Source organism: Diceros bicornis, chromosome 1, assembly GCF_020826845.1.
Source record: "Diceros bicornis minor isolate mBicDic1 chromosome 1, mDicBic1.mat.cur, whole genome shotgun sequence".
Lineage (NCBI taxonomy): Eukaryota > Metazoa > Chordata > Mammalia > Perissodactyla > Rhinocerotidae > Diceros > Diceros bicornis.
Window position 1 is genome coordinate 27,241,224 of NC_080740.1, and position 23,227 is coordinate 27,264,450.

Genomic DNA, 23,227 nt, shown 5'->3' on the forward strand with positions numbered 1-23,227 from the left:
TCTAATGTATATTGAACATTCAGAATTTACACAGGAGTTGGATGAGAGACAGACAGACAGATACACACACATGCACACACACAGACTTATTGCCCATGCTTGCTGTTTATTTACAGCATTCAGAAAGCTTTGTACTGAGGCCGGCTCCATGGCCTAGTGGTTAAGTTCGGCACACTCTGCTTTGGCAGCCCGGGTTCAGTTTCCAGGCACAGACCTATACCACTCATCAGCGGCCATGCTGTGGCAGCTACCCACATACAAAATAGAGGAAGCTTGGCACAGATGTTAGCTCAGGGCGAATCTTCCTCAAGCAAAAAAAGGAAGATTGGCAACAGATGTTAGCTCAGGGTGAATCTTCCTCAGGAAAAAAAAAAAAGCTTTGCATTAAAATGATGCCATCCATGTTGCCATATTTTCCAAAGATGCTAATGTAAAATAAGAATCTTGTCAAGGAAAAGGCAGTCTCAAATTTGCTCTTTAATGACTTAAGGGTAAGCTGGTTTTATAGCCATCTAATCAACAGGAAAAGAGAGCATATAGTCCCCAAACAAGTTCACAGTCACTTTATTTCACTCAGGAAGCTACTTGGCATGTGCATGTAGTATATTTTATGTAGAGCACGGCTTGATTTTTTTTTTCTTTGCATCTAGTGACATTACTGCATGACTTTCTTATAACCATTGTGAATCTTCATGAGGTTATACAGGCTTTCTTTTTTACACTAAATGTATGGATTTATCTTTTAGATTTCCATGTAGAAGAGGCACTGGATTGGCCTGGAGTATACTTGTTACCAGGCCAGGTTTCTGGGGTGGCTCTGGACCCTAGGAATAACCTGGTGATTTTCCACAGAGGTGACCACGTCTGGGATGGAAAGTAAGTAATATTTTTCCTTTGACGAGTAAATGAAGATAAAAATAGCATGCATCACTTTTCATTAAACCAAGAAAAATGGTGAGAGAACTATCAAGATTCTTTTTGAACTTGATTTTTGAGGGCAAGACATATTTGTTCTCTTAATGTATGACTGTGATAAGGAGCAGAGAGGAATCTTGTGCATTTTAAAACAATTACAATAGTTTCAGGAACTAGTTTATGGAGAGAATGCAATAACAATCTGTGAGTCTGCCACTTATCATTTTGCCCCCCCCCCATGAAACTACCTTCACATTCCCAAGGAGAATAACATTAAAGGCAGTTAAGGCAGTACGTTGCTGAGGCATTTCAAGACTTCAAAGAAAGTGCATCATGATAAACGATCAACTAAGAGAAGTTATTAGTTCACTACAGTAAAGCACTTTGTTATTTCCATGTACTGGGTACAGAACCATTCTAAGGCCGTTGGACTCTCCCTTCCATCCGACTGCTCCACGGCAGTGACAACGATGAGCCTCCTGGAGACTGTGGTGGGAGCAGTTTGGCCACCACCTGTGTAGAAGTAGTCAGTACCTTGGCCTTCACATTTTCATATAGATTAATTTTATTCCTCAGATTTGCTCTTTTCATGAGCACCAAAGACTTAAGCATAACACTAGGACTACTACCCCTGCTTTTCTCTCTGGGTTTCTCTTTCCAACCTTTTATTCTATCTTCCACTATCTTCTTATATGGGGATTTTTTGGTAAAAATGTCTAAAATTTATTGTTCAGTGTCGGCCTGTTACTCTTCTAAATGTTTACATAAATTACCCCACAACAGTTAGGCACTATTATCATCATCATCATTCACATTTTACAGATGAAGAAACCGAGAGAAGATAAGTGTTTTGCGCTATCACAGTTGACAAGTGGCAAAGCCAGGCTTCAGTTTCTTTCCATCTGACTCCAGAGCTGGCCCGCTTATGCACTTTGTGATATTGCCTTTTATAAGACTGTGAGCACATTCACATGATTTTGTTTGTTTTGGTTTTTTGGGGGGTTTTTTGGTGAGGAAGATTACCCCTAGGCTAACATCTGTTGCCAATCCTTCTCTTTTTGCTGAGGAAGATTGGCCCTGGGCTAACATCCATGCCCATCTTCCTCTACTTTACATGTGGGACACCTGCCACAGCGTGGCTTGATAAGCGGTGCGTAGGTCTGCACCCGGGATCCCAACCTGGAAACCTTGGGCCGCCGAAGCGCCGAGTGCATGAACTTAACCACTACACCACTGGGCCAGCCCCACATGATTTTGTTTTTAAAAGCTTGCTCCAAAATTTAGCAGGTCATCTTAATTCTCCTGAGTAATGAATATCCATTTTCCATTTGTTTTAGCACAAATTTACATATGAAGGTAATTTTAAAATATCTTATCAATTAAGTGTAATGAATCTTTTCCTTTCAAGTGTACAGCTATAGGGTCCCATTTGGAAAATTGAGGGTCTATGTATATATAGTTTGTTTTTTTCCTTGTTTTTCAGAGATGTTGATTAAACTTATGCTACACCTGCTCAGTCATGTATACGTGTATGTAGTTTTCTTTGTGCAGTTGAAGATGGAACTCAGTCGGCATTTCAAAGTAGATTGATAGCTTCATTACTATTTAATTGTCCTTTCCAGTTGTCACACTTGAAAATGGAATCTGAGAAAGAGATCACTTCAGAGTTCAAAGCAAACAATTGAACTCAACATTCCTATTCATACATCTCTGTTACATTGTCTTAGTCATTATTGAACATCTAATGGTATTTTAACAAGTGCTTTTAAAAGCAAACTATTACTATTCATTGTAGCATATTTTCTTCATTTTAATGAATATTGCTACATTTTCTGCATGGATTTCTAGCCACATTTTACCAGAGAAGAAAATTGCAGCATCATTTTCTCCCATTGATACTGTTTCAGCTAGTTAAAGCTAAATTGGACAAAGTCCAATTTTCCATTTTAATGTGATATTCATTCCAAGTGAACAGCAGAGGCTGGAATAGTTTAATAGAAAAAGGGGTCAGTAAAGGCCAGCTTGGGATAGGAGGTGACACAAGACTATGAAACAAAAGCCACATAAGAATATTTTCTGTGACTTATATGGCAGTCTTAGCTGAAAAACTGCTTTTTCCTGGCATCTAGCTTTCATCTAGATATTACATGTAAACAGATTCCAGTTTCATTGCCAAAGCCCTGGTGTGTTTACCCAGATAAATGGCACCAAGAAAGGGGCGTGTTAAAAATGCAAGACTTATATGTGGAATCTAAAAAACAAAACAAACAAACAAAACAAAACAAAACATAAACAGACTCACAGATACAGAGAACAAACTGGCGGTTGCCAGAGGAGAGAGAGGTGGGGGGATGGGCAAAATAGGTGAAGGGGACTAAGGTACAAACTTTCAGTTATAAAATAAGTAAATCGCAGGGATGTAGTATACAGCATAGGAAATATAGTCAATAATATTGTAATAACTTTGTATGGTGACAAATTGTTACTAGACTAATTGTGGTGATCATTTCGTAATGTATATGAATGTCGAATCACTATGTTGTACACCTGAAACTGACATAATATTATATGTCAACTATACTTCAATTAAAAAAAAATGCAAAACCTCTTCAAAGCAGAAGTGCTGATTTAACTCATTAAATCTGTTTCTTCTTTCTTCTTCATCTTTATCTTTCAGATGTAAGAATATTTGTTCTCTCTCTTTCCTCCTGCTTCTCTTGTATTGCCTCTTGGTCTCCAGCGTCCTTTGTAATCTGAGGTTGTGAGGAAATTCTCTTCTGGAACTCAGATCTCTGCTTTCAGCCACTCTCTGCTTTATTATTCATGAAGGGAATTAGAAGTGGATTACTCTGTTAGTTATTTTTTAGGAAAATAGAGTCAGATTTGTGAGTTCTGTTCTTTGAATGGTCATGCATGACCATCCTTCCTACATGCATAAATCACATTATATAAAATAGACAAACTACATAGTTTTTCTTACCCTTCATTAAATATCCAAGGATTATACGAAGAAAAAGCTTCTTCCTATAGAATTTATGATGTGCTGGTGAAAGACAATGGAAATTAAAGTTGGGGTGAAAATTACATTCCTGTTGTAACTGTAGGGGAGTGAGCACTATTCCTCTACCCTCTTGGTGCTTCTGGCTGTTCTAAGAATTAAATTGACATGAGACAGAATAACAGGAGAAAATCAAACAAAGTTTAATAACATGTATACATGGGAGAGATCCAGAAAACTGAGTAACTCTCCAGAATGGCCAAAACTGCCACCTTAAATACCATCTTCAGCTAAAGACAAAGGAGGATGTTGGGGGTAGTGGTTTGGAACTTCAGAGTGGAGGAAGGCAATTTACATGGAGATGGAAATGCAGATGTTTGATAAACAAGTGTTTGCTGGGCCATCTATAGACAATGTGACGCGAGAGACAGAACTTTGATAAAAATGGGCTTGCTAGTGCCTTCCTGTCTGTCACACCTGGTTTATATCATACTCTAGTTATCTTCTGGTATTAGCCACTTCCTGGGACAGGCCTTCTATCTTAAATTCTTTTAGGCAGTTAGGGGGAAGGTCAAAGTTTCTTTTGTCTTTTGTCCCAAAACTAATGGGACAAAGAGACTCATTTGGGGGTGGCAAATTCTGATGCCCCACACTACCACTGTTTGGATGGAGTAGTGAGAAATCCTGTATTAATTTTCCTTGGAATCTTTCCATCCTGATATTTCTCACATTCACAAAATTGTAGGTTACATAAGGCCAGAGCTTGCTCTAAATCAAATCTAAGCACCCTATAGCCCGTAGTTCTTAGGAGGTGATCATTTTTTAAGTATCAGAAAGTTATTGGAGGGCTGGCCCCGTGGCTTAGCGGTTAAGTGCGTGCGCTCCGCTGCTGGCGGCCCGGGTTCGGATCCCGGGCGCGCACCGACACACCGCTTCTCCGGCCATGCTGAGGCCGTGTCCCACATACAGCAACTAGAAGGATGTGCAGCTATGACATACAACTATCTACTGGGGCTTTGGGGGGAAAATAAATAAATAAAATCTTTAAAAAAAAAAAATTATTGGAGTTAATAATAATCCCTAATTAATTCTCAGTAGCCAAAGCTCTTTTGATTTCATCATATCAACTGTCTTTATAAAGTACTATTCTCTTCCTGCCTGATAGCCCTGATCAGCCCTTACTCTTGTAGTTAACCATGCTAAGTAAGCATGACAACCAAAATAATAATAATAATAATAATAATAAACCACTTAACCTCCTGAAAGATGATTGTCACTCCCTTTCTCAGTTTGATTTCCATTTTCCTTGCTGTCTGTCCCTTACTTCAATATGGCTACTTTAAGAAGCTTCTTCTCTCTGAAATAGGAAATGCCTATAACCAGCAGGGTGTAATGAAACTTTAAAGAGCCTTTTGTCTGCCCTGGTGGTAGAGCAGCCTGTCAGCTAGAGCCCTTTAAAGTTTAAATGTCCCCCAGCAGGGGCTGGGCAGCTCCTGTCTCAGTAACAGCTTGGATCTCTGTCTTAAAATCACCAGCACTGTCAAAGGCTTGTTTCTTGGCCTTTCTTTTACTTATCTCAGCTATGGTTGAGGTTCTGCTGTGCACGACTCATATCACATACCCAGTTAACTAAACCACGGGTTGTACCCCTGATTTTTGAGTGTTAAAAGTTGTTTCCTATATATCAATTATTATTTCTTCACATGGAGCTGGAAGCGTTCTTGGAAGTCGTTATCTCTTGGGATTCTTTCTGATACCAATAAGAGAGAAAACCCAACACAAACTAGCTTAAGAAAAGAGGACATTTATTAGTTTGTGTAAATGAAAACTTTAAGGGTATGGTAGCCCACATCACCAGGATCCATTTTTCAACCCATTTTCTCCTAGTTGGCTCCATTCCTAGGGCCTGGTTTATTCCCCCTCCTGTCGTGCAGCTTCAAAATCACATCATCACACTCATCTCACAAAAGAGATAGTCTTTGTCCCTGGTAGGTCAACAGAAAATCCTTAGGTTGAGTCTTTTAGCATTCTTTGGTCTGACTTAGATGATGTCTCTTCCATCCCTAAACCAATCACTGTGGGCAGAGGAATGAAATCCACTCTTTGGCTTAGTCTAAGTTTTTTGTTCTATCCCTGGCATGTGCGAGTGGAGTTGACATCATCCAAAGCAAATGGACTGAGAGTGAAGCTCAGAGTCTATGTCACCTAAAGAAAAATTGAGGTTTCATTAGCACGAAATAGGCCAGTAGACATTGGGCACCCAGAATAGCAAATGTCCACCAGTGAGCTCATCTCCAACCTCCCCCCTGATGCAGACTTCTCTTTCGTTATAAAATCTTCCACAGTCATCCAGTGCTTGAACTCTTTCCATGCCAAGAAATTCCCTGGATATGAGACATACTTTCTGATTATGGGACTCATCTAGATGTTATAAAGTTCTTCATTATGTTAAACTCAAATCTGAGTCTTATAACTCCAGCTTCATGACAGCCTAATGCAGGATGAATTCACTCCCATTTGTCAATGTCAATTATTTGCATATTTGAAGAAACTCTTGTCTTCTCCAGCCTAAACCCCCAGGCCCTCAAGCAATCTTCATGCTGACATGATTCTTTCATCTGAAGGTGCTCTGGTTTCTTAGCTCTTTAAAGTGTTTGGTTGAGAAGTGGCCACAGTTGCTCATGTATTATCTGATCAGCAATGCAGTTGCTTTCCTTGCTATGTATTCTAAATATCGGTCAATATAAAAGGATTGTATTCACTGTTCTTCAACAGTCATATCACCTTGTTGCCTTGTGTTGAATTTATAATCTACTAAGATCTCCAAATATATTTCATAAAATTGTGCTCAAGTTTTTACTGGAAATTTATACTTACACAGTGTTTTTAAAATATTGAATTCGGGACTTTATTCCAATTACATTTCACTTCATTAGATTTAGCCTTGCTTCAATTTATAGATATTATTTTATTCTTAATTAACCAGAGAATATGCTGTCCCTCCCAGCCTTGTATTAAGTCTGTTCGATAAGCACGCCTTTCATATCTTCATCAATGTTTATAAAATTTTAACAGTTGAGTAGTTGGTTTAGCAAGTTTTGTTCTTAGAGATGTGGTCTTCTGGGAATCTTGTGCCACCTGCCTGGCAAATAGTTCACAAACCATCTCTTCATCAATGCTTTACGGAATTTTGCCAAGATCTATCGTTTCAGAAATCTATCTGCTTCTTAACTTTTCAGAAAAATCAGTTCAAGATTTGCCTTGCTAATTTTGTGGAGTCTCAGTTAAGATATCTGCTCAGGGTTCTGCTTCTACATCTGCAAATTCTTTCATATCTTGAGAATTAATTGGGTCTGGAAAACAACTCAAAGTGACTGAGTGGCACCTTAGGACCTTCATATCTGAGAGAACACTGTGAGGAGTTCTACAAAAAGAATGTTCCCCTTTTCTCCCTGTGTCTGTCATATTGCCATTTCCCATTTTACTCGAGCCATTTTCTTCCAGTTTTATGCCACTTTCTGTAATTCCTCTTAGTTATGTGACTATTCTTCTATCCCTTCTACATATCCAATTAAATTTTATACCTGGCAGGGACATTCTCCAGTCTAGTGAGGTCAGTCCTAGTAAGAGAAAACCACATTTTTGAAGACAGGAGACCTGGGTTTGAATCTTGGTTACCATTTCCTAGGTTTGAGACCTGCATCAAGACATTTGAACTCCCTAACTCTCAGTTGCCTGGTCCAAAAAATAAGGCTTTAATAAGTGCCTCATTCTGTCGAGTAACAAAAGGCGCTTTGTTAAGTGACTTGTCCCCAGTGGCCTCACTGACCAACAGAGCCCAGTGCCATCATACCTAGTTCTTTGTTCTTTTCATCCCTATTTGTGATGTCTCTGATGCTAGGTCCATCAGGGCACTAAATAGTGATACTGGTTTCTTTGTATGCCAACCTCTTTTCCTCCTCACAGGGATTTTTTGCAATGTGTATATATTCAGAGGTAAATGTTTTCAATATAATATTAAATTACCTTCCATTTAAAGTCTCTGGCCTTTGTATGATATGTCTTTGCTTTCCTAACATTGAGGGTACATTTCCACTTATTTTCTCTCTTGAAAACCTATGGTTCTTTCTCCAGCTTCTTAATTTATATAATTACAGCATTATATTTTACTTCTCTCTTCAGTTGCTATTATTTATTTTGCACTCCCTTAATTTTGATTGATGGCCCAGAAGTTTATTTTTCTCCTTACTTTAGTTTTTTGTGTGTGTGAATCTAGCAAAGCATTTCTTCTCAGCCTTATCTAAACTGTTTGATTAGCTGCTAATGTGCAGAATCATTAATGGGGGATTCAAATTGCTAAAATAAAGAACTGATGAATTCTGGCCCACAGGCTGCTGTTCAATCTTTTTGGCTGAGTGCTTTTTCAGAGAAGCAAACAAAAATCAGGAGTGCTCCAGGCACTGTGTGAAATGTGCAGGGGAGTATTATATCCTGTAAAAAGTTAAATGGGGTTGAAATAAAGACCTCTCCCCAGCATATAATGCAGGGTAGCTGCTTTAAAACACTAAATAAGCAGTTTGCTATAGCAACGGTGTATCCAGCTCTATAATCTGACACCCATTTGTGAACTGTTCAAGGATTACCTTTCTTTAAATTACAAAAGAGTTTATAAACTACTTTATTTCACAGATTTAATGTGTGTGTGTGTGTGTGTGTGATTTTCCCATTTAAGAAAAAAACATCAATTTCTTTTACTTGCTTTGTGTAACTATGAGGGGCAAGCCATTAGTTGCATGAAGCTCCAGCTCTCCCAAGTGAAAGAATTAGGACTGGTCCACCAATCAGTTGAGGGATTGAATGTCCCTTGATGCTGTCAGTTTAAACATATAGACATCTGTTAAAGGGTATCACAAAAGATTTTCAATGAAATGGTTGGGCCTATTGTGTTGTAGTTAATTCCTTTTAAAGCTATAATCTTCCTAAGAATTCTAGAATTTTGTTAGTTGTTATTTATGTTACTGAAGTAAATTAATACATTTAAAAGATGCTAATATATCTTAGCATATTAGCAAAAACCATCTTTGGTTTTTGATTTTTATGTTTTGTTTACTTTGTGTTATTTTTTCTTCTTTGTTTTGAGAAGTGGTGGTTAAATGAACAGAGTCTCTATAATCATTAAATTCAAGAACTTGCCTAATCACTGAGATCCTTAATGGATACAGAGAACATGTAGGAATATTATGAGTAGTAATCGTAAAGCTGTAAACGTAGGAAAAGTGGCTAATCTTAAGCATTATATAAAATGCCCTCTGTACACACTAATGACGTGAGGGTAATTTGTGGTAGCAAAAAAACCTAAAAAACACACCAAATTATTGGTTGTCACATTGTAATGAGATATTGAGAAAGATCAGTTGAGAGATCTGACATTTTCTGCGTATCCAATTTTTTATTATAAAAATCTGATTTATTTACTCTATAGCTTATTTAGTTTTGTTACATATTTTTCTTTTGGCTCCTTCATTTTCTATTTCACAATTTACTGTAACACCACCAAAAAATGGATAATAAAGTAAAGGGGATGATGCTCAAATTAGTTAATTTTACTGTTTATTACCACCACTAGAAACTTAACATTTCTAGATTATGAGTATAGACACCCACACACAAATTGTGTTTGTGACAGCAAAGCATCAACTGCTTGATACGTTTTTTTCTCCATTTGTGGGCAGTGCAGAACAGTACCAGTGATAAAGGATGTTTTTCACTTACCTAGTCATCAGCTACATTTTCATTCGCCCTGACTGGCATGAGGACTCTGGGTCTGGGTTGTTTATATTTCTTCCTTAACATAGCTTATCTTCTGGGAAGCCAAGTCCAACGTTCAGGTCCTTGATTCTGAGTTTACATGGCTGCCAGTGAGTAATTTAAGTTAGAGTTTACATTTTGGAGTATTTGAGTGTCTGGAGAAATAAGCTGGAGCTATCAAAAACATGCTTTAAGTTATAGGAGTTCAACGTATGCTCCTGGGGTGGGAGTCGGATCTCCTTCCTACTTTCTCCCCATCAATAAGTTATAGGAATGTATTTCCTAAAGTAGTAGGACCAGAGATTTAGGACTGATGGTGAATATTTAAGTGAATGACAAGACAGACCAAAAGGGCCATTATCTTACAGAACTACATAACCCATTTCTTGGGGAAATTCTGAGCAAGTAAATATGCCAGGCTTCCTGTGTGGTTTGTCATTTTGCAAATAAGAGATGTGGCATTAGGTGTGCTGAGTCTGATAAGCTCCAGTTTTATCAGAATATCCAGTTGGACCACCACTAGTATTTGCTGTCAATGGTGAATCAGAACACTATCTACATATGAAGTGGAAGGCAGTTGGTAAGAATTATGAGGATTTAGTAACTTTCCATATTACTAACTCCTAGGTAGGGGTAGAGTAGAGAAGTAATGTACTAGTATATTCCATGCCCAAGCAAACAAACTGTAAGAATAAAGAAAATTTTAGGAAATACAAAAAGGAAAGGGAAATCTAAATATGATCAGTGGATTTTATGAATATCAATATCCTGGATATGATATTGTACTATAGTTGTGCAAAATGCTACCACTGAAAGTGTACATGGAATCTCTCCATATTATTTCTTGCAACTGCATGTGAATCTACAATTATCTCAAAATTTCAACTGAAAAAAAAAGGAAAAACAGATTTTAACTCCTTATAGTTGGGGAAAGCATAATTCTCACAATATTTAGATTGCCATTACAAAGCACTGAAATGTTTCTGAATAATGAACATAAGATGTAAGCCTTAAAGGAGATAATAAATGAAGAGACTTCATCCTATTTCACATGTATGTAGAAGTCGTAGCATACTGTGAGTCTTAGACATGCTGAACTTAGGTTATCCAATATCATAGACAAGTTGGAAAACAAAGAGATCATTGATGGTTGAATCCAATACCTTGTTTTCTAGAAGAATAGTTATGATGTTTTTAATACAGAAATTCATATTGAAATAGAGTTTCAGATATAGGATAAACTCTTTGGTGTTTCATAGTATTGAGAAAGAGTTACCTCATGTTCCCCCTTTACCAGTCTCCCCTGATTTAATAACACCTTGTATATTCTTACATTTCTATCTAATAAAATTTCACATTTCAATTTAATAATGATCTCATGAATGTCTTATAAAATATGCTTTGTTAGTGATATTACTTCCATTTCATAAACTTATGTTTTTTTTTCCCTGAGTACTGCTGTGTGGTTTTAACTACACATAATAGCATATGTAAACAGTATTACTTAAGTTTTAGGTTGACAAAGCTGAATCAATATTCTGGGTTCAATTGAATGCATCATTAATAAGAACTACTTCAGGGACTTATTGTTATCTTTCAGGAAAAATATACCCGAAAGACTGTGACAGTCAAGAAGCTCAAATAATTGTATGATATGTACTTTTAAAGGCAAGAAAATGTAATCTTGAAATTTTTATTCTCCTAATGTTACTCTACATAAGTTCCATAAAAATATCAACCAGCCAATCAATAAGTGTGTGACAGATTTAAGCAGTCTGCCACTTTTCCAAATTACAAATATATCTTCGTAAATATTTAATGTTATTCAGATTCTTGTTTTGCTTATACGGTTGACCTACAAAATACTAATAGTTTTGGTTTCACAGCCTTGTCAGATTCTATAAAGGAAATTTTATTTTACAGAAATATTCATTGATCATCCATTGACTTCATCTGGAAAAATATATTATATATTTTATACACACACACACACACACACACACACGTATGGCTCAATTATGTGCTGATCCAGTTCTTCTTTTTTTTTTTTTTTGTGAGGAGATCAGCCCTGTGCTAACATCCGCCAATCCTCCTCTTTTTTTTTTTTTTTTTTGCTGAGGAAGACGGCCCTGGGCTAACATCTGTGCCCATCTTCCTCCATTTTATATGAGACGCCGCCACAGCATGGCTTGCCAAGCAGTGCGTCGGTGCGCGCCCGGGATCCAAACCAGCGAACCCCGGGCCACCGCAGCGGAGTGCGCGCACTTAACCGCTTGCGCCACCGGGCCGGCCCCCCAGTTCTTCATTTTTGAAAATATAAGTTGGTCTCCTGGTGCTTTGTATATTTACCTCTCTGTTACATAAGCTTAGATTAGAAGAGTTTATGTTTGTCATTTATCCCAAATAATTTCCCAAACAGGAATTGAAGTAAGTACAATGTCTATGATAATTGTCAATTTAAGGAACAATAATATGCCAACAATTTAGATAGAAATATAAATGGAAAATATATATAAACATATATGTATATAATATTTTATAATAACCTGGAAGGTACAGAGTTAAAAAGCAGAAATTGTCATATTCGTTTTAGTTTTTATATTAATTATTACATAGTTGTCCATTTTTTACTTACAGAAAAGCCGTTACATGAAAAAAGTTTTATGTCTCTGAGCATATTTTTGTTTCAAGAATCAATTATGTTTTATATTTTTGAAATATTTTGAACATTCTGTTCTCTATCCTTATAATATGTTTCCGTTTTGTGCCTGTAGCAAGTACCACAGCAAACATATTTTTGATCACTACCTTTCCTCCCATCACTTACACTTCCCTTATCATTACAGAGAAAGTTAAAATGTTATGCTTTCTTATATAGGTTAAAAGAAAGTAACTATTGAATTAAAATATTTTGAGGAGCTTTAAAAAAATTAGTTACTTTAAGAGTTCGGGGTAGTTTTTCTCAAACTCTCACGTGAATGTGAGTCACCTGGAGGTCTTGTGAAAGTGCAGGTTCGGGTTCGGTGGGTCTGAAACCTCACGTCTCCGTGCGGTTTTCATGGTGCTGCTCCACTGACCACTCTGAGCAGCACAGTTCTACAGGCTCGTGGGGTATGTGTCATCCAAGATGCTGAATCACCGGGGACAAAGAGTGAAGTCAGATACATCTGAGCTCTTCTCTTGATTCTGCATTTAGAATCTCAAGTGAGTGGTCTGCATTTCTCAAGTTCTTTGAAGTTTCTCATTGGTTTATTTTCTATTTTAACGCATTTTTTTTAGCTCCTTTGACAGCAAGTTTGTTTACCAGCAAAGAGGACTTGGGCCAATTGAAGAAGATACCATTCTTGTTATAGATCCAAATAATGCTGCAGTCCTCCAGTCCAGTGGAAAAAATCTGTGAGTTAAATCACTTATGTTGTTATTCAGGCTTGTACTACATCTATTGGGTATAAAGTATGTCATTGGATCTGGTCTTGGAAAGAGTGTGTTGTACAACAGTGGTCAGAAAGTGCAACTTAGGAAAGCAAGAGACTTATTGGGCCATCTCATCCTTCATTTTCTAAATGGGTAGTTTTAAAACTTGATTGAACATTAGAATTGCCTGGGCAGCTTCAAAAACATTACATTCAGATTTAGTCTGAGATGGGGCCCAGGCATCAAAATGGTACTTTAAAGCTCCCCAGGTGGTTCTTATTAGACTACCTATTGGCAGTCAAGCTTCAGAGAACCACAGATACACATAGCTATTGAAGTGCATTGCTGGTCAGCTATATCTGAAGATTAAAAAAAAAATTCTTCAGCAGAAAAGTTACATAACCAAACTCATTACATAATCACCGTTAAGAAAAAAGGCTTCTCTCTTCCCATCTCAAAGTGAAAACTAAATAAATGTCATTTTTAGCTTTCCTTAGCATGCATAGATAATTTGGCTTTGAAAGCCGCTCCCTATTTGGTCTTATTCCTAGATGGCATTTGGCAAAAAAAAAGTTGGCTGATATTCATGGTCATTGAAAGAAAGGGGCACCTGCTTACAGAGTGTCCTCAACCATTTTAACCTGGCAGCTTCAGGCAGGGCAGCGTCTGCTTAGGCACAGGGACAGCCAGCTTCTTTGAAAGGCGGGGAGCCATCCACTTTGAATGCAGCTGCTTCTGGAAATGGTAATAAATAGATTTTTTATAGGATTCTAAGATAGTGAATCAGGAGCCAAATTCTAATACCAGCTCCACCACTCAGTGTGTTTGAACCTGTCTCTTTGGTGCTCTACCCATTAATCAGAAGCATTCCCTTTCCAGAAAGGAATTAAAGGGGAAGGCAGAGCAACTGCTGCTAAATCAACTTGGCCAACAGTGGGGGCAGTCTGTGTCGAAAGCAAATCATAACCCTCACATTCAATCGGCAAAACAGAGATCTAGTTCAGTTTATTAGTCAAGGTCAGGGTATTGTAGTCTTGGCTCATGAGAAAGAAAATCTGTTGTGTCAACACTGTGCTAAGGCTAGAATCTGACAGACACAGTTTGTGGACTGTCAGGTGTCATTTGGCCACAACCACATTAAGATGTTGTCCGTGTGTCTGTTAACTCTGTCCGAGTTCCTTAAGCTTGTGAGCCTCTGTCTGCATTAGTTTACAATTCCCTTACCCACATCATTCCAATTGATTCGTTAAATAGATTAACCTTCTCTAATGATTATCCAGCAGACCACTTCACTTTGCTGAGACGAGCACAGCCCATATCTGCTGAAAGTTGTTTTCTGTGGGTTTTACAAGTCTTTAGTAGGCACTCTTAAAGCTTTTGAGGCATATATTTAATATTTTATATTAACACAGCCTTACATTACCTTGGAGTATATTTAAACTATTCGAACTACATAAATCCATTTATATTTCTCTAGGCAATTGGTTTTATGCACGTTCTAAGATGTTAATATTTATGATCTTAGAACTTGTTTTTAAATTGATGTTATTTGTGTTGTTTACTCTAAGATACCATAGTTTATAATAAATATTTGTAATTGATATTTAGGCTTCGTTTGTAGATTTTAAAATGATTAAATACCACTTAAGATTTGTTACAAGGAGGTCTCTATTATAACAGGTATTTTCATTTGACAACTCTTGTGATCTTTTTTATAGTAATGCACATATACATTTATCGATTTATAAGTTTATGTTGCCTTTATGGATTGATTAGCAAAAAAATCCTCTCATTTATGCTTTGGGCATCAATATATAATTAAGACAATTATTTTTATTTTGCAGGTTTTACTTGCCACATGGCTTGAGTGTAGATAAAGATGGAAATTATTGGGTCACAGACGTGGCTCTCCATCAGGTAATCTTCCATTTGGCAGTTAGTCAAATAGAATTTATGGTGTTATGCTTTTGAAATGCTCTGGAGTTGTCTGGGTCTTTTTCTGTGATCCAGTAAGTTTATAACAAGAAAATGGAGTGACCACATCTGAAATTCTTGTTTTAGAACTCAGTGCTAGGAAAGCTAGTATGTAAGTGATCAAGTTACCCTTCTCGTCTGGGCTGGCAAGAAGCTTAGGGCCAGATGTGAAGCTCATTCTCGTGACTGTATCGCCCTCCCTCCTCCTTTTTGGCTTTCCACATTTGCTTTTCTTTCCTCTGTCCCCAGGTCTCAGTTCTGTTTTGCCACTTGTGTTTTATGTTTTCTTCCTGAGCCACCTTAATCTTCTATAAATTGAGGCAAGGTCTCTAGTACATACATGTATATGTATAATACATCAAATTTTTGTCCTTTTTAAAAGAAGTTATATTTCAATCACAGAATAGTCATAAGGTCTTTCCCTCAAAGAGTAAGTCATGTTTAATGTTGTTTTATGAATAGGTGGCAAAGAACTAAGAAAACTAGAAAAAAAGAAACTGGAATTCAAAAGACATAGTTACAAGACTCTTCAAACATCATCTCAGTAAACATCTGTTGCTCGTGTATTATCTGGAGAGTGTTGTACTGTTAGCTAAGGAAAGACAAAAAGGAAGCATGGAAAGGACATCCATGTTCTAGTCTCCATTCACCACTAACTACCTGGGTGCCCTTGAGCAGACTACTTAATCTTTATAGGCCTCACTTATCAAATGAAGGAATCAGACCAGATAATTTCTCGAGTCCCATCCAGTTTGAAAAAGTATCTTCCTTTAAATAAGTTTCTAGGCGCCTACTCTCTAATTGTCTGTGAAAGTGGTTTTAGACAGGTAGGTGTATGCCTCTAATATTCATGCAAAATGGGTAAGGCTTTTGTTCCTTTTTAAAAAGGTGTTCAAAATGGATCCAAACAGTAAAGGAGGCCCTCTGTTAACCCTGGGAAGGAGCATGCAACCAGGCAGTGACCAAAATCACTTCTGTCAACCCACTGATGTGGCTGTGGATCCAGACACTGGAACCATCTATGTATCAGATGGTTACTGTAACAGTCGGATTGTGCAGTTTTCACCAACTGGAAAGTTCATCACACAATGGGGAGAAGGTACTCAGTAAGACTCTTGATCTCTAATTGTAATTCTTAGGCATTATTACAGGACAAGAGATTGGCCACCCCTCACATTCTTTAGGATGTAATTGTCCTCTGCAGTGAGGAAAACAGGGCCTCTAGACAAATCCAGTTGGCTATTCACACACACATACACAGTCATCTAAGAGGAAAAAGAATGCCTATCTAAAAAGTACTTTATCCAAACAGGGAGAAAATCTGTAAAGGGTTTGTGGGTAAGAGGTCTTATGGAATAAACTTATAAACTCCTTTACCTTGTTTTTCCCCTGGTTCTAGATATTTAATCATTTACTATCATGAATTTGAAAAATTGGAAAACTTTAGAGTCAGACTTCAGGTGATTTTACAAATTGATTATCTGAGGTTTTTCTTTGTTCTGTAGAGTCTTCTGGGAGCAATCCTAAACCAGGCCAGTTCAGTGTTCCTCACAGTTTGGCCCTTGTGCCTCATTTGGGTCAATTATGTGTGGCAGACAGGGAAAATGGTCGGATCCAGTGTTTTAAAACTGACACCAAAGAATTTGCGCGAGAGATTAAACATGCAGCATTTGGAAGAAATGTATTTGCAATTTCATATATACCAGGTATTTCATCTTAATTTATTTTTTGTTTTGTCATACTATATTCTTAAAAATTATTTGTCTTATCTTAATATCCTCTTTCTATGAATTTTTTCTTATTACAGGATTGAAGATGCCTTATATGTCAGATCTTAAAATATTTTAAAACTGTTAGTGCATTGTAAATCATTTTCAACTCAAATGCCACTGCTCTTTATATGGAAATAACAAAGACCTCAAAAAGATTTAACAACTGTTTGTAATGGATTAAAAAACTGTTCTTAAACATTGATTTTCATTTTTCCTTAATTATGATCATTTTCTCTAGTTAATGAATGATTAATATTATGTCTTCACACATCATCAACAGATGGTATGTGTCTGATAAAATCAGTATTCAAAATACTTCTGCTTCATATTTTTTTAAAAAGTGGTGGCCATTTTTTTTTTAAAGGTAAATATGGAAACTAAGTGAAGCTTATGTCTAAATGTCAGGAGGAATGACCAATAAAATCTGAAACTTTTTTTCACATTTTCAAAATAGATTTTCTTGAGTTGAAGAAAATCAGAAAAATAATCTAAGCTTAAGATCCACTTAATTCATATCACAAAATAACTTAGCATAAGATTTCTTTAAATCATGACTACTGAACAACTGAAAATATATTTCTAAAATTTACATACAATTTTTGCAATACATTTCATTAAATATATCTATACTTACATTAAAGTAGCATTGACTATTTATGGTCGTCACTGTAGTATTTATGTTTCTGATGTTATTCAAGTTGCACATGGCTACTGTCTTCCCAAACAGCCCCCAATTTATTTAGGACATGGAATAAAGGGACTCAGGTGACTGGATAAGGAGCAAGTTTGGTTTCCCCAAGGAATAAGTAATAAAGTAATAAAAGATTCTCATTAATGTCAATGAAAGAGAAATTCTCATGTTGGTTTTTACCTCATATTTAAAGAATAAATTTGGCATAACCATTCACTTGATAAAGAGGATGATCATGTTCATAGCAAATAACAATAAGTCATATATGAGGAGAAAAACATCAGGAGAGAAGATGAGAGGTTATCTGGTTAAAAACAGAATCTAAGCAAAAGACAAAGTGTATTATAATTAATTCTCTCTACAATATTGCACAATAGTAATTGATGTTGATAATGTTGATTTTTTTTTTTAGTATGATATGCTAAAGAACCGTATCCTGAAATCCTTAAAGAAAGATAGAAAGATCTTCAACAGCAGTTTAGTGTTGTGTATATTTAATTGTTTTAAAGATTTAATCATCTAAAGTATTTATTTAACCAAAACATCACAATTTCCATTATTTTGGATAAACACTACTATACTAAGAAATACAATTTTACTACAAAGAGTATTCATGGAATTAATATAAAAAGATGGTCTAATTTTTTTAATTGGGAAAAAATATGTCTTTGATAATCTGAAATATGCAACTCACATATTCAAACTTCAGCTGTTTAAAATTAGATCATTCTTCTATTTATACTGTAACTTCCCTTACTTTCTTTGCATATTTTTCTATGATTCTCCTTATAGCTATAGCAGACATTACATATTTTTTAAAAGATCTGATATCCCAAAATTGGCTTAAGTAACCTAACTCTTCCCAATACCTGTTTAGGATGCCTGTGATCTCTATCTCTCTATGTCTCTTATTCCTATATCATCTATATCTATGTGTTCCTGATTTCCACTGGCTTCCTAAGTGGAATAGGCCTTCCATTTCCTGGTTTTTCTGTTACAAGGAGGTTAGTCCCCTACCTGGTTTGCTCCTGATCTTATTACTCAGGAAGAGACATTTGCTAAGTATTTTCTTTTCTACTTTTGTTGCCAATTGTAGGGACCACGTTACCCTACATTTATTATTTGTCTAATGTATATGCATATATGTGAAGGCCAGTCTTCTCCATATTTTAAAGAAAGTTTATCTGGATATGTTGTCACAGGTTTGCTCTTTGCCGTGAATGGGAAGCCTTACCTTGGAGACCAAGAACCAGTACAAGGATTTGTGATGAACTTTTCCAGTGGGGAAATTATAGATGTCTTCAAGCCAGTGCGCAAGGTATTTACATACATTGCCTAGGTATCAATTTTCATGAGACTAAAACTAAAATACAAGTCTTGGCATTCAATTTCTACTTGAATAATTTAAAAAACTTAAAGGAGATATGATAACTTTCTTAGCTAGGTTGATGGGAGTATCCTAGTAATATGTTTTATTTAGAGTAAATGTCTTAGTCTGTTCCTAGATCAGTTTCTTCTGATGCAAATTAACGCTATATGCAGTTCTAAGGTTCTTAGTAGACTTTGCACTCCATAGCAGGTTTAAATTCACTGTAGTTAGAATACCAAAAGAATAAGTCTTTTCCTGGTTTCATCCCAGTAGAGAAGATACCACAATATGTTAAACTGTACTTTTATAGTTCTCTTAGATCCAACGGAAATCTTGTTTATTTTTTTTGTGCTATGACTACACTGAGCAACAAGACTTGAAAATAGCACTTCCTGGAATTTATTCAAGTCCTAAAGACTTGGTTTAGATAAGAGATTAAAGGCTAGTTTTGGCTTCGCAGATGGTTTACCACTGTTTATTCTAACAGGGATTTTTGCAAACACGGTGACTATGGCTCAGTAAGCGCATAGCCCTTCTGTTGCCTTGATTTACTTTCTCTGCAATGTGATTGCCAGAATGATCAGACTGTTGACATATACTGCCTGAATGTGCTTGTGGTACATCAATTTTAGAAAATTCAGCCTGCTAAAATGCTGCAAATAAGACTTATTTTTCAAGACATGTAAAGATTTATTGGCTTTGCTTGGATCATAAGCCACTGGACCAAACGTATCTCCATACTCATAACTCATTTATAGTATTCTTTAAGATACCAAATTTACCAGATTAAAAAAAACTTGAAAATACCTCAATATTTTAGAAATTAGTCTGTTAGAATACTGACAGCTAGTCTGGGGTTTATCAAAATTCATTCTCAAGGTATTTATCAAGAACCTACTAGGTACTAGTAGGTAGTATGCTAGGTACTAAGGATATAATGGTGAACAGAACAGGACAGAGCATCTTCCTCAGTAGAGTTTTAGCAAAGGTTACAGGATCTGAGTTGAAGCAAACTGGATTTCAACTAAAGATTCCAATACAAATTCCTTTTCTTGAGTTTCTATTCATATACAGCAAATAGGACTTTTCACAGAAGTATTTCACCTGAAAAGCAATCAAATATCAAATCATATTAGCCTTTAAGAAAGAAATTCATTACATTGATCATATATATTTTGCTTCAGTAGTGTTTCAGATCATTATTGATTATTCGACCTTCATTGTTTTTGCTCCTTTGAGCTAACTGCCTGCTATCTATTGATGAAGAAAGTGAGATACTTAACCTTCTTTCAGGTCTTCACTTTGTATTAGTACAGCGTTTGTCTTGATTCTTGTTTTAATGATAACATACTGTGTCAACCAGGATATTAACTTTTAATTCAAATATGCATCTAGAAATCAAAACTAAGTGCTAAGTAAGAGGCTAGATTCCAAATGAGCCTTACCCTCATAAAAATGTGAACAGCTCTGAATTAAAATTTCAGAAAGCGTTATGCCTAAACATCAGCATTCATCTGACATTCAGCGATGAATGAGTCACAATATATGGGTCAATACAGCAAACTTGAAAAGAGAGTCTAACTCCAGGGTGAAATTTGCTTTTCCTTTCAATAAATAAGATTTCATATTATACCAAAACATAAAAATTTGTTCTGTGTTGACTCAGTAAACTGAAATCAGTTTATGAATCTCTCAGAATTTTCATTTAATTAGATTATCATCACAAAGATTAGATTTGGGGCCGGCCCCGTGGCTTAGCGGTTAAGTGCGCGCGCTCTGCTGCTGGCGGCCCAGGTTCGATCCTGGACGCACACCAACACACCACTTCTCCGGCCATGCTGAGGCCGCGTCCCACATACAGCAACTAGAAGGATGTGCAGCTATGACATACAACTATCTACTGGGGCTTCGGGGGAAAATAAATAAATAAATAAAATTATTAAAAAAAAAAACAAAGATTAGGTTTGGGTGAAGAAAATAATATGGTGCGTTGACTCCAATATAAGAAGCAATTTTTGGGGGCCTGCCCCGTGCCTTAGCGGTTAAGTGCGCACGCTCTGCTACTGGCGGCTCGGGTTCGGATCCGGGCACACACCAACGCACCGCTTGTCTGGCCATGCTGTGGCAATAGATGTTAGCTCAGGGCCAGTCTTCCTCAGCCAAAAAAAAAAAAAAAAAAAGAGGAGGATTGACATGGATGTTAGCTCAGGGCTGATCTTCCTCACAAAAAAAAAAAAAACAATTCTTCTTTCGAGTCAGAAGTCACATTTTACATAATGTGTCTATGCCTCTGTTCGTGCCTATCCACTACTTATTTCCTCATGTAGTTCAGTTCTCCCTCTTCTGTTACATTCTTTAGAAATGTTTATGTCTGAATATATGGTCCCCATCTTCATGTCTGTGCAGGGAAGCTGAGACAGTAGGACAATAAAGAAGAGGGTTCTGTCAAATGGTGTCAAAAAGCTGTGAGGGCAAAAGACACATAGTTGCCTCGCCAATTCTTCCCCCATAATCACAGGAAAAACTTAGAGCCCTTATCATCTGCTTTCACACACAGCCTTCAGGCTGGCACTTTTTTGTCTTTTCTCTTTCTGCAAGGCAGCTCATGTGGAAAAAGAAGGAAATGGTCCCCATCCCTCCAAACCAAAAAAAAAAAAAAGGAAAGAAAGAAAAAAATAGAGAGCCCAATTCATGTTGTCTCACCAACCTCAACAATGGAGGTTAAAATTACAATATTTGAGCTGAAAGATTCACATAAGTTAAAGTACTTATCCAAAGCTACCCAGTAAGTAGCACACCTGGATCCCAAACCCAGGTCTTTCTGACTATAAAATGTGTTTAGCCTTTTAATCCCTTGAGGTACACATTGGTATGCCAAGGGATATTTTAAGCCACAACATAAACTTGGTGCCACTTCTTTATTTATTTATTTTTATTTATTTATTTTTTTTGTGAGGAAGAGCAGCCCTGAGCTAACATCCATGCTAATCCTCCTCTTTTTGCTGAGGAAGAACGGCTCTGAGCTAACATCTATTGCCAATCTTCCTCCTTTTTTTTTTTTCCCCAAAGCCCCAGTAGATAGTTGTATGTCATAGTTGCACATCCTTCTAGTTGCTGTATGGGGGACGTGGCCTCAGCATGGCTGGAGAAGTGGTGCGTCGGTGCGCGCCCAGGATCTGAACCCGGGCCACCAGTAGCGGAGCACGCGCACTTAACCAGTAAGCCATGGGGCCGGCCCCTGGTGCAACTTCTTAGAGAACTATTTTACTTAATATTAAGTAAGTTTAAACATTATTTTATATTAAAGCAAACATAGTTATGATATGGAGAGCACAAATTCCTTATGAATTTCTAAGACAAAATATAAGATTTTGAAGGCAGGTTGCTCTGGGCTATGTCACCAGATTCCCCAGGAGAATGCTATCATTCTTCTCTCTTGTCAATTTTATTTTGCTAGGGAGGAGTACCTCAAGAGAAGAGTTTGCCAAGCCTGAATTAGAAGTTCTTTAAATCTGTTCAACTCTGAAATCCTAAAGCTTACAACATAATTTTCTGTTTCAAATGACACAGAGCAGTAGAATAGTTCATTAAAAAGATTACAGTTGGGTGCCTCTGATTGCAGTAGGAATAGAGATCCCAAAGTCCCACCCACTGAGCCTGCCGCTGAACCCCTCCAATGGCCCCAAAGTATTTCCAGCAGAACCCTTGTCTCCCTAGATCAGTATGAGAACCATGGATAGAGGCTTATTGTTATTGTAGCCTTGAATTGATGACATATTGTGATTTATTTAAAGCAAAGTCCTCAGCCAATGACTAGTTCACACACTCCCCCCTCACCTTTATTCTCTCATCTATTGTGATATTTTTCCTATCAGAAAATATGAAGCTGGGCCAGCCCAGTGGCTTACTGGTTAACTGCGCACACTCCACTACTGGTGGCCCGGGTTCAGGTCCTGGATGCGCATGGACGCACTGCTTGTCTGGTCATGCTGAGGCGGCGTCCCACATACAGCAACTAGAAGGATGTGCAACTGTGACATACAACTATCTACTGGGGCTTTGGGGAGAAAAAAGGGAAAAAAAGGAAGAGGATTGGCAATAGATGTTAGCTCAGGGCTGATCTTCCTCACACACACAAAAAAAGGAATAAAAAAGAAAATATGAATTACTTTACAACCATATGTTTTACAAAGCGGTTTCTGAGAACATATTTTGGTATAGAAGAATAACTGCCTGTCATTTGCAAGTCCATTGCCACCCACTAGCTGAACCCAAAATAGAGATGA

General features: G+C 37.0%; 1 protein-coding gene across 13 annotated transcripts in view; it reads left to right on the top strand.

The window, feature by feature from the left end:
* PAM (peptidylglycine alpha-amidating monooxygenase) overlaps nt 1–23,227 on the top strand; it is a 281,033-nt gene that overhangs the window by 243,853 nt on the left and 13,953 nt on the right. For all 13 annotated transcript variants that reach the window (XM_058536239.1, XM_058536308.1, XM_058536392.1 and 10 more), the window contains 6 exons: nt 747–876; nt 13,001–13,117; nt 14,980–15,052; nt 15,998–16,208; nt 16,615–16,815; nt 18,775–18,890. In XM_058536239.1, coding sequence (XP_058392222.1) covers nt 747–876; nt 13,001–13,117; nt 14,980–15,052; nt 15,998–16,208; nt 16,615–16,815; nt 18,775–18,890 — 848 coding nt within the window. The remainder of the gene's footprint in view (nt 1–746; nt 877–13,000; nt 13,118–14,979; nt 15,053–15,997; nt 16,209–16,614; nt 16,816–18,774; nt 18,891–23,227) is intronic.